This window comes from Rutilus rutilus (assembly GCF_951802725.1).
Source record: "Rutilus rutilus genome assembly, chromosome: 1".
Taxonomy (NCBI): domain Eukaryota; kingdom Metazoa; phylum Chordata; class Actinopteri; order Cypriniformes; family Leuciscidae; genus Rutilus; species Rutilus rutilus.
Window position 1 is genome coordinate 65,511,261 of NC_140209.1, and position 16,745 is coordinate 65,528,005.

General features: G+C 43.1%; 1 protein-coding gene across 1 annotated transcript in view; it reads left to right on the top strand.

The window, feature by feature from the left end:
- The window catches only part of LOC311295014 (NACHT, LRR and PYD domains-containing protein 12-like), a 127,572-nt gene that overhangs the window by 10,404 nt on the left and 100,423 nt on the right, over positions 1-16,745 (top strand). Inside the window, exons 2-3 of the mRNA XM_084416182.1 lie at positions 1,333-1,443; positions 10,688-12,622. Coding sequence (XP_084272308.1) covers positions 1,333-1,443; positions 10,688-12,622 — 2,046 coding nt within the window. The remainder of the gene's footprint in view (positions 1-1,332; positions 1,444-10,687; positions 12,623-16,745) is intronic.

Sequence of the window (16,745 nt, forward strand, 5' to 3'; positions counted from 1 at the left end):
TACTTTTTCATTTATTTGTTGGTACGGTTCCCTCTTGGAGAAGCAAAAGAACCGTCTAAATGATGTCGTTAAAGTGTGTAGAAAAATTGCTGGAATTGCCTTAAATGACCTTAGCGAGGTGTATAGGGTCAGATGTGTGAGGAAGGCTAAGGCTATCATTGCTGACCCTTCTCACCCCTTGTGCCAAGAGTTTTTACTGCTTCCTTCCGGGCATCGTTATAATGTTCCACGGGGTAACACCAACAGGTTTAAAAAGTCCATGATCCCCAGAGCGATTAGTTTTTTAAATTAATGAGTGTATTTAATGTATTATTTTATTATGTGTTTTTTTGTTTTTGTTTTTGTGTTGATGGTACGTTGTATGTGACTGCTGGCTGTAAACTAAATTGCCCCATGGGGGATAATAAAGCTTAACTAACTAACTATCCAGGTGATGCTGCACATTGGTGTTGGTTGAGGAGATTCCCCCTTTTCATATGTGAAGCGCTTTGAGTTTCTAGAAAAGCGCCATATAAATGTAACAAATTATTTTTATTATATAATCTTTACTCACATTGTCTGTAATGATTACTGAGATTCACATTCGGACGGGACTAAAATCACAGAGAAGCTCTGGTAATTATTACTTTACCCCACCTCTCCATGTTAAACTAGTCCTGTCCGAATAGGGCTTTAAACACGTTTTGTCAAGTCGGTATTGTCCATTCTCAAGGCATCGCAAGTTCATGTTTTACAGCAGAAACCGACAAGCACCCTTGTTGTTTGTGAACACAACCCGATAAGTCCGTTTTAGCGAATCAGCGGACAGTATTCAGGTCAGATGACAAGGCTGCTAGTCACTTTCTCAGCTTTTTGCTCAGAATGTTGCTTTCTTCATGAAACTTACCCGCTCTAACGGGTGTGCAAGGATAAGGCCAGGGTGAATCCAAATGCTTAAACAGATTTAATAACAAAAGGCAAAACATAAACAATCCAGACCCGAGATCAAGGCATGTTATAAACCAGGAACATACGAAAACCCCAGGTAAACTACACTACTAACAATGACTCATACAAACTAACTGAAAAGCAAATGGTCTGTTCTTATGATATATTGCATCAGTTTGTTATTCATACAACAAAATATTCGGTGGGCCATGAAATCTTTGTGAAAATTATCAAAAACGCACATTATACCCCAGTCTGCCTTTAGCTCCATTTACCCTACCATTAATAAAACATGTTTTCTCTCTAAAACTATGCATAATACACATACTGCTCTATAAATTACAGCATTGTTGCCCAAAAAACCTGCAAAGAAACTATTTAAAATATTTCTGTTTTTTTTCTCAGTCTCAACAACAGGAAGAGAAAGAGAGCAGCTTCTCCAGGATCCAACTGTGAGTCCATGAAGAGGCAAGAGCCCCCAAAATTCAGTGATGGAGCAGTGACCTTTGACCCTGTGTGAGTATCATCATGTAGAGTAAGAGACACATGAACACAGAATGCACAAAGGTTCAGAACTTTAACATGTATAACAAGTAACAAGTGTAATTCAAGATGCAAAGAAAGTAATCTTTTAACTTTGTTAAAGTGTCTTAAATAGTGTTCTCTTACGAGAGGTTCTCTCGTATTGCGTAAGTAAGCTTACGCTTCGGGTAAAGTCATCTTTTTTCGAGATGAAGCCAAAAAATGATCCTTAATTTTTTAATTATTGTCAACGCAGTGCAGCAGCTAGCAGACCTAGAGCAAGCTACCTAGCGTGCTCATTGGCTCCGCGGCAACTGCATCAGCCTATCAGTGAGCCAGGCGTGACGTCACGCCCAATGAGGGCGCGCGCGCGAGACAGCCCGCCAGAATGGGAGGTGGCTTAGCGTATAAAATTTTCCGTCTCTTCAGCGAAGCTCTCCGCATCGCTGCACTCCGAGAGAAGCCGCCGCCGTCGAAACAAGCACCTGCAAGCAGAGAACAGCGCCTGAGGAAGCCGGACGAATCTTCGCCGCCTTCAGCCATCCGTGCCTGCTTCGCTATCCGGCGACAGTATCCTTTTTACTTGTGCTTCTTAGTGTGTTCGCCGCCGCGACACACTTTTACTAAAAGAGCCGAGGCGTTTGATTCAAAATGCCTCGTATTTCCTGCGGCTCGTGCCGAGCCCACCTCAGCGACAGAGACCGCCACGTGATCTGCGCTCTCTGCCTGGGACGTGACCATGCAGCCACCGCCATGTCTTCGGGCGGCTGCGAGTTTTGCGAAGAACTGCCAATGTCGACCCTGCGGGCTCGACTCGCCTTGTTTGACGCTAACACTGCTCCTACTGTCCTTGGGCCACGTAAAAAGAAACGCCGCTCACAGAGACCACCGGAGTCCGACGTGCAAGCCAGGTTTTCGCCGGAGCCTCTCCCGTGAGCCTCGCTCTCTCCCTCTCCGCCCCCGCTTCTCGACGCACAGCCGCCGGCTCCCGCCCGCGCTGCCGCCGCCTCAGGGGATGAAGTGGACGAGGACGCCATCATCGACAACTGCTCTCTCCTGGCGTCGGACAGCGAAGAGTGGTCCGGTTCTCTCCGTTCCGCCTCTTCTTCGACTCGGGAGTCTAGCAGGGCCCACGCCAGTGTGGACAACGAGCTTCTCCGTCTCCTCACTATGGCCGTCGAACACCTGGGCCTCGAATGGTCGCCTCCTAAGGTCCCCGAACCTAACAGGCTCGACGGGTGTTTTCTGCCTAGCCGCCGCCAAGCGCCAGCCTCTAGGCCAGCACCCTTTCTGCCCGAGCTCCACGCCGAGCTTTCCAAGTCCTGGAACGCTCCTGTCTCCGCGAGGCTCCGCTCCCCGGTCTCTTCGACTCTCTTTCACGTGGACGGTGCCGCGGAAAAGGGGTACAACCAGATCCTTCCGGTGGAACAGGCGGTCGCAGTGCACCTTTGCCCCCCATCCGCGAGATGGCGCTCAAAGTCTGCCCTCCCGTCTAAAGCCTGCAGGACTACCTCAGCTTTTGTCAGCCACGCTTTCTCTGCCGCTGGACAAGCTGCTTCCTCCCTGTACACGATGGCGGTTCTCTAAGTTCTCCAGGCCGATCTCCTCCGCCAACTGGACGAGAAAGGCCCGAGTCAAACCGCCCTGACGGATCTGCGCAGCGCGACGGACCTCTCTCTTCGCACTACCAAGATCGCGGCCCAAGCCATCGGAAGATCCATGGCTTCGCTTACAGTCACCGAGCGCCATCTGTGGCTAACGCTCGCCGACATGGGTGAGTCTGAGCAGTCCGTCTTCCTCAACGCCCCGCTCTCCCCCTCTGGTCTCTTTGGCCCAGCCGTAAGCGGCCTCGTGGATCACTTTTCTGAGGTACAGAAAGCGTCGCAGGCCATGAACCTCTTCCTGCCTCGCCGCTCGAGTTCTGCTGCAGGCCGCTCTCAAGCACAGCCTTCTGCACGCAGCTCTACACAGCGCTCTTCTCGGCCTCCACCTTCGCAGCAACGACAACGCGGCCGCCCTAGGTCGCGCTCTTCCAGCCAGCACAGGCCGCCTCCCCCTCGGGGCCCTCGGCCTAAGATATCGCTGAAGCCCGAGCCTGCGAAGTCCTCCGCGCAGGGAGGAAAAGACGGCTGGTTCCCGCTGCGGCCGGACCACCGTCGAAGCACGCTTGTCTACCTCTGCCAGTCCCCTTAGAAAAGGCTACTGCAGTAGTGTTCACCGCAGCCAACGAGTCAGTTACTCAACTCGCTCGCCTGCACAAAAACGCAGTTTTTACGGCGACCCAGAGAAATCTCAAAAAGAGTATAATGTCTGGTCATACGGTTCACGCCGAAGGTGTTTTGAGTGTAGTGAATGTGCCCACACCCCAGTGTTCACCCCTACACACAAGCACGATCTCCCCTGTGTATCACACAGAGCACACTCTCATAAAGCGTGCACACGCCGCTCGAGTGTCAAGTGTAGGAATTGTGCCCACCACCCAGTGCCCACACCTACACACTGCCCGCTCTGTCTTACTATCTTGGGGATTAGATCACACAAAGACCCCCGCCATTGGCCATGTCGAGAATGTAAGTCCTGTGCCCGCCGGCGAGCGCTCACGCTTACTAGTAAATACATTAACCCCCACACCGCTTTCGCGTCACGGGGCTCTCACTGCAGAATGTTCGCCGTCCCAAGGGACCGAGCTATCGAACACTGTCCAACCAGTCATCGCTATCAGCGAGCTTCCGTTCCCCAGCATCAACAACGCGCGCACCGCGCAAACCCCTCTGTTACAAGTCCCCTGTCCTTCACAGAGCAGCGGACGGGACCCAGAGGCCATTCGACCCCTAGCCATGAATGCGAAGGCGTGGGAGGTAGGGATGGGCATCTCCATACCTAAGGCCGATACAATACGCATCTCGATGCATAGCCAACGATACGATACATTAAAGATACATATAAGCAGCTACCGATGCGATGCGATACGATTCACTACTATTACGATGCAGTGCGATCCGATTTCGATGCGATTCAGCACGATGCGATTCAATGTAATATGATGCTATGCAATTATAGATAGTTAACTTTTATTTATTTTAAAATAAATATCAGACATACAGCAAATCATAAAGTAGCTTAAGTGCCTGACTTTCACAAACAAAAGATTTGGTTTTCACAAAAAAATATATATATTTTTTTTCAGCTGAAAGAAGATGCTGTTTTAACAAACAATAATAAAAAATAAACGTTCATAACTGTATTCAAATGCAAATATATATATATCCTACTTTAAGGTTGTAGGTGACTCTAATGACACGCCTCGCACTCCGTAGTGTTGTGATGCGTCATATTCACGTAGCAGCTGCAGCAGTGGTGATGAGAGAACGCGCTTGAGCAACAGTTGAGTGATGGTGATGAGACGCGAATGAGGGGAAATCGCGTCCATCGCGCCGTGCTAAACGTGTCTATCGCGCCGCAAGACCACCAGACAAGCGTCAACGCGTCTTTTTAACATGGAAACCACTAGCTCCAGACGCTCTATTTGCGTTCGTTGTGGACGCAGCAGTTACATAATAAAATATTGGTCACAAATGATTGTTCACTTTCTAAATAGTAGAAGTATAGCGCATCTACTAATAAATATAAATGAATAAATCGTTTTTTACCGATGCAAATATGTTAGAAACGATGCATCGCGATACAAATGCCAACTTATCCGATGCACACTCATTTAAATCGATGCATCGCATCGTTAGCTTTTATGCCGATGCACCGATGCGAATCGGTGAATCTTACCATCCCTAATGGGAGGCTATCCCGGGTGTGTCAGAATGGGTGCTGGACATTGTGAAACGGGGCTATTCGCTGCAGTTCGCTCGCCCCCCCCCCGCGCTTTCGAGCACATACCGAGACGAGAGTGAATACAGAAGCAGCCCACCTGCTTCATGCAGAAATAGCGAAACTATTATGCAAAGGGGCGATAGAACGAATGCATCCTTCTCTGACCGAGGTGGGCTTTTACAGCCACTATTTCCTCGTTCCCAAGAAGGACGGAGCTCTCAGACCTATATTAGATCTGAGATATTTTAACTAAGCTCTCATGAGACGGCCGTTCAAAATGCTCACGACCAGGCAGATCCTCGCGCAAACCCGCCCGAGGGACTGGTTTATTTCACTCGATCTGAAAGACGCATACTTTCAGATTCAGATTATTCCCCGTCACAGGCCATTCTTGAGATTCGCCTTCGTCGGACAGGTATATCAATACACCGTCCTTCCGTTTGGCCTGTCTCTAGCACCCCGTACGTTCACGAAGTACATGGACTCGGCCCTCGCTCCCCTGAGAACACAGGAAATGCGAATTCTGAACTATTTGGACGATTGGTTGATTCTAGCGCAGTCAGAGGATCAACTCGTATCCCACAGACTAGCGCTTCTCAATCATCTGAAAAGCTTGGGTCTCTTGGTAAACTGGACCAAGAGCTCATTAATACTCAGCCAGTCAATCTCCTTTTTGGGAATAGACCTGGACTCGGTGGCTATGACGGCCAGACTGTCAACACAGCGCTCGCGCCGTGTTCAACATCTCGCCGCGTCTTTTCAGAAAGGCAGGTGTTTCCCCCTGAAAGCATTCACCTCTTGCGACAGGCGACAACGCTCACTGCCCGAGATTCTTCTCGAAGAGGGAGGACGCGCTGGCCCAGTGTCCCGCTGTACGCTTTTCCCCCGATCTCGATGCTACCTCAGGTGATCGCGAAGATCAGGGAAACGCACCACTCAATGCTACTCATAGCCCCACACTGGGAGAACCAATCATGGTTCCCGGAATTAATGCGGCTGGCAGACTCAGCCCCATGGCCGATCCCGGTGAGAAGAGACCTTCTCTCTCAAGCCCGCGGGTCGATTTGGCATCCCCACCAAGAGCGCTGGTCTCTGCATGCGTGGAGAATCAACGGATACTCGCTGATTTGACAGAAGGGATCATGAACACAATCACGCAGTCTAGAGCCCCCTTTACTAGAAGGCTCTACGCGTCAAAATGGTCTGTGTTTAACAGGTGGTGCGCTGAGAAAAGTCTAAACCCACAGACGTGTGGGGTCCCGTGGGTTTTGCGCTTCCTTCAAGAGCTACTGGACGCGGGCAGGTCCCCCTCCACGCTCAAAGTCTATGTTGCGGCTATTGCAGCGTTCGCCGACTCGGCGTTCGGCCGTGCACTAGGAAGGAATGAACTCATCATCCGCTTCCTCAGAAGAGCCAGGAGGATGAATCCCCCACGGCCCCCCTCGGTTCCTATTTGGGATCTGTCTTTGGTCTTGGAGGCCCTGAAAGCTTATCCCTTCGAACCTTTGAACACTGTGGATCTGAAATACCTCACGTTCAAAACCGTTTTTCTGATAGCTTTGAATTCAGTTAAACGCGTGGGTGACTTGCATGCGTTATCAATTAATGCAGCGTGCCTTGAATTCGGTCCTAATGACTCTTTAGTCATTCTCAAACCGAGGCACAGCTACGTCCCCAGGGTGATGGGCACTCCTTTCAGAGCAGGTCATTTCTCTCTCAGCCCTGCCGGCATCCGGTAGCGAGGCTGATAATGACCTCCTCTGCCCTGTCAGGGCTCTGAGGAATTACGTCACGCGCTCCGCCACTTTCAGACGCTCGGAGCAGCTCTTTGTTTCGTTTGGAGGGCGCACCAAGGGTCTCGCCGCCTCTAAACACAGTCTGTCCAGATGGATAGTGGATGCTATTGCAACAGCTTACGCGTCCAAAGACCTGCAGTGCCCTTTGGGTATTCGGGCCCATTCCACTAGAGGCATGGCCTCATCGTGGGCTTGGTCCAAGGGGATTTCCATTCATGACATTTGTACTGCGGCAGACTGGGCCTCCCCCTCTACATTTGTTAGGTTTTATAACCTGGAAGTTCCCGCCCTGCAGGCTAAACTTTTATCAGTCTAAGTCATGTGTATGCCCTGCCCATACAGTTGTGCTCGGGTTAATTACTCGATTTAGCTCTTCTGGTCGAGCTGCACCAGAAAGGGTTGTGTCAGTATCTGCTTGAAGCGGCCGAGCCGCTCCTCACTTCCTAATGTGTGCTTATGAACGTGATGGCCCACTCTGTCGGCCACCTATTTCCCACTTATCAGTGTTCCCCGGGCTGTCCCTGGGACTCATGTTGTGGATGCTAGGCGCGCACGGCGTTGACAAGGGGTTCCCGAAGCGTAAGCTTACTTACGCAATACGAGAGAACCTCTCTTAAGAGAACGATACTTGGTTACTAAACGTAACCTCGGTTCTCTCTAGAAGAGGGAACGAGTATTGCGTAACCCGCCGTGCTCGCGCCACGAGCTCATGTCGCTTCAGTCAACGAAAAACCAGAGAATCAGCCTTCGAGCCTTCCTTTTATACGCTAAGCCACCTCCCATTCTGGCGGGCTGTGACGCGTGAGGGCGCGACGTCACGTCTGGCTCACTGGTAGGCTGATGCAGTTGCCGCGGAGCAGCCAATGAGCATGCTAGATAGCTTGCTCTAGGTCTGCTAGCTGCTGCACTACATTGACAATAATTAAAAAATTAAGGATAATTTTTTGGCTTCATATCTTGAGAAAAGATGACTTTACCCGAAGCGTAAGCTTACTTACGCAATACTCGTTCCCTCTTCTAGAGAGAACCGAGGTTACGTTTAGTAACCAAGTATCGTTTTCTTACGCTTCTGTCTGTCATTTCCCTGTTAGATCTACATTTACACTGGAATGATTTTTGTTACATGTGTTGCATCAGTGTTATATTGACAGTAGTGGTTGGGGAAAAAATCGATTCTGTTCAGTATCGCGATATTTTGCGCATGCAATTATATCGATACAGTAGCGCAAAGTATTGCAATATTTAATTATCAAATTATCTGTTTTACTTCCAGGCTATAGGGCTGTGACAGTGGCAGTTTTTTACCACTGCGGTGGTAATGGACCAACTACTGGCGGTGGTGTGTGGTTGTGGAGTTTTGAAATAAAAAAATGTAGTGTTTATTTGAGCAAAAAGTGTTTATTTGAGCAATTCCGTCAAAGAAACAACACACTAAAGAGTAAAGCATTGAAATAAATATCAGTAAATATTGGCAAACTAAATAATATAATAAAGTTAAATCTATAAAAAAAAAAAAAAAAAAAGACACATGAGACAACCTACCGCTCTGCACTTTGAGAGGGATGTGGGACACGAGCAGGAAAGAGACCATCGATCTCTTTTCTGATATCTTCATGTTTTCGAGGCTACTTGTTGTAAAAGTATGAAGAGCGAATTTTATCTTCCACAAGGGCAAGACATTTAGGTTATGTTTGATATTGCGCTTGCAAGAGAAAGCGAAACTAAATCACCCGTGAAATGTAAATTTTATTTACAAATGAACTTGACATGCCGCATGTCTAATATCAAGCACAAACTGTGTTAAAAAGAATTTGCCGTACAAGGAAAAATGTAGGCTATCTGTCCTATAGCGTTATACTTCACCACAGTAAAGCATACGAAAATAATAGGCCTAATTAAAAGTGAACCAAGGAAGAAACGTTTATAATCCCTTCGGAAATGGGTGAGGCGCGAGTGAAAATTTGGGAAAAGAAACAATTGAGAGTCCATGCAGGGATGAGTCATGATTTTTGAATATTCGAGTAGTTTATTTAATTATAGAATATCGGATAGGTTGTGCGATTATTCTCTAAAATAAAATCTCCATGTTTTCAGTGCTGATGCGGTGGTGACGCGTTCATGTAACCGGTGGGTGACGCTGCCAATAACGCACATAACAGCTGTCACAAAGAACCAGCAAAATGTCAAATATATAGCAAGGAGACATTTTAATTGTTTATTAATAAACTAGTGTTTTCTTTGTCAGTGTCGGCTGCAAAGATGAAGTTGACAATGCTGACTCGTCATCTTCGCAGTGAATGCGCCTAGAGAGAAATGAACACTTCATACAGAATAGCCTATATAGGCCTAAGCATAGAGTAGGCTAGTTGGTTTCTTTTCATTTTGAATTGTTTAGTTTAAAAGTAGACATTTCAAGCTTTCTATATGGAATAACTAATGGAATATTGTTAAATTCGCTGATAATCGGGTGACCAGATCGTAGCCGACAAGCTTAAATTTATGGGCTCACGCACAACTCTCTCATTCGTCATGAATCCAAACGTTTCCATGGCTGCGATGTAACATTTAATTGCTAACCTATTTTTTCTTTTGTAAACAAAGCTTTGTGCTTCACTCGTGTCATAATATTCACGTAAAACAGCATTCACATACTACAAGAATAAGGTCTGTCCTGAATGTTCAAGGACAAAGTTTTTGCACAACCCTTCTAAGTTTTTGCACTTCAGTTAATGTGTAGAAGATAATGTTCACATAATTAAATGTGACATTTGAAGTGAGTTGAGCAGTCTTATTTTCCTCATTTTTTTGTAATGCCTTTGAATAATATGGGGGACATGAATCGCAATACATCGCAGAATCGAATTCGCAATACTTGCTGTATCGCAATAATATTGAATCGTGGCCCAAATATCGCAATACTATCGAATCGTCACATTTTTGCCAATTCCCACCCCTACTTGACAGTTATCTTTTAAATTAGTGATGCACTGAAATGATCAATAAAATAAAAACTGAAATGAGAATATTCTGGCTAGGAATAAATAAAATCAGTGGATCCCAATCTGGTTGTCGTGACGAATGGCTAAGGGTGCCAGAAAATCTCTGCTCATTTCAATATTTTTTATATCAATATATAAATGTAAGTTTTGTAAGGAAAATCTGATAGACTGATTATCTCTAAACTTGCCAATCATATGTTGATGACACTTTTAAAAATCAGGATTCATATCAGCTGATCAAGATAAAAGGGAATCTGTGATCAGTATAAAATCTGTGATTTTCTATTTCTAAAGGAAAGGTGGCAGGTTCTTTAGACATAAAATATTCTTTGACTTTTCACATGCCTCACTTGTGGCAAAGGGGACTTTAATGTGCAACTAGGAAATGCAGTAACAAACTGAGTTTGCAGTCTCTGTCCTCAGGTCTCCATTTACATGTAAATTAATTTCATGAAATCATATCACACTACAATAGATAGAAAATTGTCTGAAAGGGCAAACTCTTATTTCTACATGTTGTATGATATTCATATTAAACATATTAAAATAATTGTTCTTTGTTCACAAATGTCTTTTCTGTTTGTTTTTATGTCTCTGCTCATCTTAATGTGTTTTCAGTGGTGTGAGAGCTGACCAGATCAGAGATGTGTCCTGTCAGACCAGCACATCCTCCTCCTGTCAGAAACACATCAGTCATCATGACACAGAAGCAGCCCTGCAGCTCGATTCTCACCAGCCAGTGCATGATGATCTGCAGAGAGTCAAAGACCAGCACAAAACCAGCATGAAGAACAAGTATGAAAGCGTATTTGAGGGAATCAGACTACAAGAGAATCAGACCCTCCTGAACAGGATTTACACACAGCTGTACATCATAGAGGGAGAGAGTGAAGGAGTGAATGAAGAACATGAGGTGCTACAGATGGAGAAAAGTTACAAGACCCTCCAAGACACTCCAATCAACTGCAATGACATCTTTGATCCTTCACCTGAACTAGGATATGAGGAGAAGAGAAGAGTGAAGAAAGACAAAATCAAGACTGTCCTTACTAAAGGCATCGCTGGAATCGGAAAAACCGTCTCTGTGCAGAAGTTCATTCTGGACTGGGCCGAGGGAAAAGCCAATCAGGGTGTAGATTTCATGTTTGTGCTTCCATTTAGAGAGCTGAACTTCATTAAAGATCATCAGTACAATCTTCACAGACTTCTGCTGGACTTTCATCCTGAACTTCAAGATCTGGACCCAAAGATTTATGATGAATGCACAGTTGTGTTCATCTTTGATGGTCTGGATGAAAGCAGAATTACACTGATGTTTTCAAACAGTGAGAAAGTTTCTGATGTGACTGAGCCTTCATCAGTGGGTGTGTTGATGTCAAACCTCATGAAAGGAGATCTGCTTCCCTCTGCTCTCATCTGGATCACCACCAGACCAGCAGCAGCCAATCAGATCCCCTCCAAATACATCAACCGTGTGACAGAAATTCAGGGATTCAATGACCCTCAGAAGGAGGAATATTTCAGGAAGAGAATCAGTGATGAGGATCAAGCCAACAGAATCATCTCACACATCAGAAGAGCAAGAAGCCTCCACATCATGTGCCACATACCCGTCTTCTGCTGGATCTCATCCACTGTGCTTCAAAACATCCTGAAACAAGATCTAGAAATCCCTCAAACTCTGACTGAAATGTACATACACTTCCTCCTCATTCAAACTAGTATGAGGAACCAGAAGTATGAAGAGAGAGATCCAGAGAAACTCCTGCAGTCCAACAGAGACGTGATTGTAAAACTTGCTGAACTGGCTTTCAATCAGCTGATGAAGGGCAATGTGATGTTCTATGAGGAGGACCTGATTGAGAGTGGCATAGACGTCACTGACGCCTCAGTGTATTCTGGGATTTGCACTGAGATCTTTAGGGAGGAATCTGTGATTTATCACAGGAAGGTTTACAGCTTTGTACATCTCAGCTTTCAGGAGTTTTTTGCAGCACTGTATGTGTTTCTCTGCTATTTACACAAGAACAGTGAAGTTATGAAAATGTTCCTGACAGGTAAGTCCAGAACTCAGTGTGGAAATGTTTCTCTGGATGTGTTTCTGAAGGGAGCAATGAATAAAGCTTTGAGGAGTAAAAATGGACACCTGGATCTTTTCCTTCGATTCCTTCATGGCATCTCACTGGAGTCCAATCAGAGACTTTTACAGGATGTTCTGATTCAAACAGAGAACAATCCAGAGGGCATCAAGAAAATAATCCAAAACCTCAAACGAGGTCAAAAAAACAATGTCAGCCCTGAAAGATGGATGAATCTGTCGCATTGCTTAATTGAGATGAAGAATAATTCTGTTGTTGAAGAAATGCAGACATTTTTAAAATATGGAACAAGCAACAAACGTCTTTCTCTTGCACAATGTTCAACTTTGGCAAACATGATCTTGATGTCAGAGGAGGTGATGGATGAGTTTGACCCTAAAAAGTACGAGATCATATCATCACAAGAGGGTCGAAGGAGACTGTTACCTGCTCTGAGGAACTGCAGAAAAGCTCTGTGAGTGTGAAAATTTTAACATAATATCAACTGAATTGAAATATGAACATAATACCCCCATACTGATAGATTTTCTCTGGTAAATGCACTGTAAGCATAATTTAAAAATATATATTTTTATTCATTTACATACATTTGAAGTGTCCACTGATTAAAATATCAAAAATATATATATTTTAATTATAATTAATATCTAAGTAATTGCATTTCTGAATTGCAGAAGTTTTAAAAGCTGAATTTTTCTCAGGGATTACAGTCTTTTTTTTTTATTGATTTTTCATAGATGATTACAGTTTTTTTTTAACCAATTAATTTAACTTTCCATCGTTCATGATTTACTGGATAAGGATTAAGTATTTTTAGTAAAATATTTTTCTCTACCCAATAAAAATGCCCAAGTTTTGGTATTTAGGCTTTAGGTTTTTATTTAAATGACCTGGGCTGCGTTCTCCGAAACTACCTTAACGCTACGTCGTTCTTAAGTTGTACCTTAAGAAGTACCTTATCGTTAATACGTGTTTTCCGAAACCTTCTTAATTAAGTATACCTTCTGTAAGTCATACGTTCGTAAGGTTGGTCTGGAGCGCTCTTAGCTATACCTTATCGCTGCTGACGGTTCATACTGCTAGTGGCCACCACTACGCAAAAAGCTTTTTTACATCGCAGTTTAATTAAACATAGAAAATTTTATATGAACATTTAATATAAAATCTGATTTAGTATTAAAATTACATTTTTACTTTACTTTAAAATTTTACACATAAAATACTTAAGTTGTTATAGCCTACACCCAGTGTATGGAAGTGTTTTCATTAATAAAGTTTCCATACACTAATGGTTGTTAGCTTTTTTAATTACTATCCTAAGGCACATCAGCTGGCGAACCATTTGACAGAAAAGGCTTAGGAGTCTATATAAACAAAGATGAGTTTACACAAACTTTATAGCTATGGCAGCGAGACAGCGAATACTTGTTTTAAATCAAAGACGGCGCCGTCCGCGGAGCCAGTTAGTGTATGTCAACTACATGGCTGCTGGATAATCAGCATACGTTGTGGAGAACATTAACACACTTATGGCCGTGAGGGTTTGGGATTGCACACTTGCTAAATTATAAACACATACTCATATTTATTTCTGCATGTACATATTTCAATGAGCCCCAATAAATGCAGTTTGTACTATTTCTAAAACGCTTCTTTATAAAGAACATTGTTTTCTCAATACTTTACCTATACCGCTGTGAAGGAAGGAGCGCACAATCGATCATCGAGGCATCGATATCAACCTATTCAGCATCTCCACTATGGACAGCACCTGCTAAGGTCGAACTTAAGAAGGTTTACCTTAAGCAACATCCTAAGGTATAGTTCGGAGAACACACGTAGGAAATGTATACCTGTAGTTAAGGTGTACCTTTTGAGTCTTCGTATCGCGCTAAGAGACAACCTTATCGGAGAACGCAGCCCTGACTTTTTCTGGTCTAGATATCACACTTTTAAAATCACACTATATCTGTTTGTGGAGAGGATGAATTAAAATAAGAAATATCTTGATTTAGGTCAGTGGTTCCCAATCCTGGTCCTGGAGTATCCCAGCATTGTAAATTTTTTATGTCTCTCTTATCTAACACACATACTGTATTAGAGGTCTTGGAGTCTTTACTAACTAGCTGATGAGTTGAATTTGAAAATGAGCAGTGCTGTGGGTACTCCAGGACCAGGATTGATGAAAGTGAAAGATTTTGAAAACAATATTTTTTTATTAAATAACATTTGAAAAACCTTTATATTACTATTCTTTTTTTACAGTTTATGGGTAGTACTAGTAGCACCCATGGTGTATTAAAAGAACGGTAGCCACCAGGGTAGCACACAGTAAACACGAGTTTGTTGTATGGCTTGTTGCTGGGGTGACGGAATGATGATTTCGTACCAAAAAGAAAGTCAAAATATCCTGGCTATATAGTCGGCTATTTGGGACTATTTCGGCTACAAAAAGGAGGATGTTGACCAAAAAGAGGTAGGCCTACTTTGCCTGGAGTGTTATAAAGTTGTGGATGGTTGTCTTTTTTAAAAAGTCGTTTGTCTTTTATTTTTCATGTTCGCATTTATGAGGAAAAAACAATGTTACGTGACGGTTCTCCATTACGGACGCGACCGCTCTGAAAACGGCACTGAAAGACTGCTCTAAAACTTTCACAGAGACCTCAAACATAAAGCACAAAGCCTTTCTTTAAAACAAATTTCGTTTTGTATTAATTGTATCTTAATTTTAATCAAAAATTTTATCCAATTTCCTGGATTTAATAAATAAATAGTAAATAGCAGAGATATGCTATACGGAGGCGCCAGCGCCTGACTGGAGCTTAAGCTATCATCCATGAACCGAAACTCAGCGTATAAGGTAGCCTACTCGCCTCACACACCTAAAAAAAAAATAGAAATATATCTATTATCTACAGAAAGCTCTACTTTTAAACACAACCATTCAAAACAAAATAAAACTATGTAATCCGAAATGTGCATTTCTCTCCGGCACGTTCACTAGCCTACTGGGAAGATCGCGAGTTAGTAGCCTATTGACAACTTCATCTTTGCAGCCGACGCAGAAAACACTTGTTTATTAATAAACAATTAAAATGTTTCATTGAAATATTTTACATATTCATAATCATTACTTTTGCTGATTCTTAGTGACATCTTTTCGGTGCCGTTTACATGAACGCGTCATTGCATCAGCACCAGAGAGAGAGAGAGATTTTTTTTTTTTTACTTATTTTGAGGAATTATAGCCTAATGAACAAACAAACATCTGTTAAGAGCGCCCCCACGTTGGATTGCGTAGAACGTTCACCGAATTCTTACAGAAATATGTTCTAATTTTGAAATAAAATATTAAGTGACCTTTTTGTCACTTGTAATGAAGCTTGCTTATTAGTGAAATTATTAATATCATGGAATGGTAATAATTGACTTTAGCCTGGATTGATGGCTTGCAATATCGCAATATATATCGTTGGGAAAAAAATATCGCAATGTAATTTTTTTTCCTATATCGTGCAGCCCTAAAAGGTAGTCACGGGCTGTGTCGCGATTCTCCCTTATCACACCACGACACAGGATCGTGGATCTGAGTGTCGCGATTTCAGTTTCATATCGCGTATCGTTACAGCCCTAGTCCAGAACAATCTGTCTTATAACTAATTATTGACATACAAGAGGGCTTTTCACACTTGAAATAGTTAACCCTGGGTCATTGCTAACCTTTACACTGATCATAATTTACCCGGGGTTAACAATTAATGCTGGGTATTTATAAACTGATGTTTCATGCTGTACACTTCTAAGCGGTTAACATTTGTATTTGCACATTTGCAGTGTTAGATTCATTGATTAGATGAACGCCGCATGCAACCCGTTTACATGAAGGCTTTTGCATTGCACATCCTCATATTATATTGCCAACTGCTATCAAGTTTTTTTGTCTATATGGACTTTTTGGACCATAAAGGTTACAATGAAAAGGTATATTCTTCACTCCAATTGGCAAGTTTTTTGTTGCCATTAGAAATGCTTTCCATTAAACTCTGAAAATTACCTTCGCAACCATTAAAAATGTATGTTATACTGTATGTAGTTTGAATTAGGGCTGCACGATATTGGGAAACTTACATTGCAATATTTTTTTCTCCGATATATATATATTGCAAAATATAAACAAACAATTTCACCAGTTGATTTGGATAGCTCTATTTGAATAGAATTAATCATTCTAGAATAATTGGGGTGATTTTGTAGGGAAGTGAATCTGAATAGTAAATAATAATTTATGAGCATAGATAAATACAATAGAAGAAAGATACAATTGAAATGAGCAGTGCTTTGTTTTTCACTGTATAAATGAATATATCATGTCTTCACTGTAGACATGAAATCTAATTAATTACTGTAATAAATACAATTTTGGTTAAAGCTAATTTTAACAAAGCTAATTTTGTTGTGCATTTTGCCATTTATATTAGTTACTATGGTTTTAAATATGTCTATATAGTTTTGATTCATTTTATTTCAAATTGAGTTCAATATTTAATACAATTTATCTTTGTTAAAGCTACAAAAGT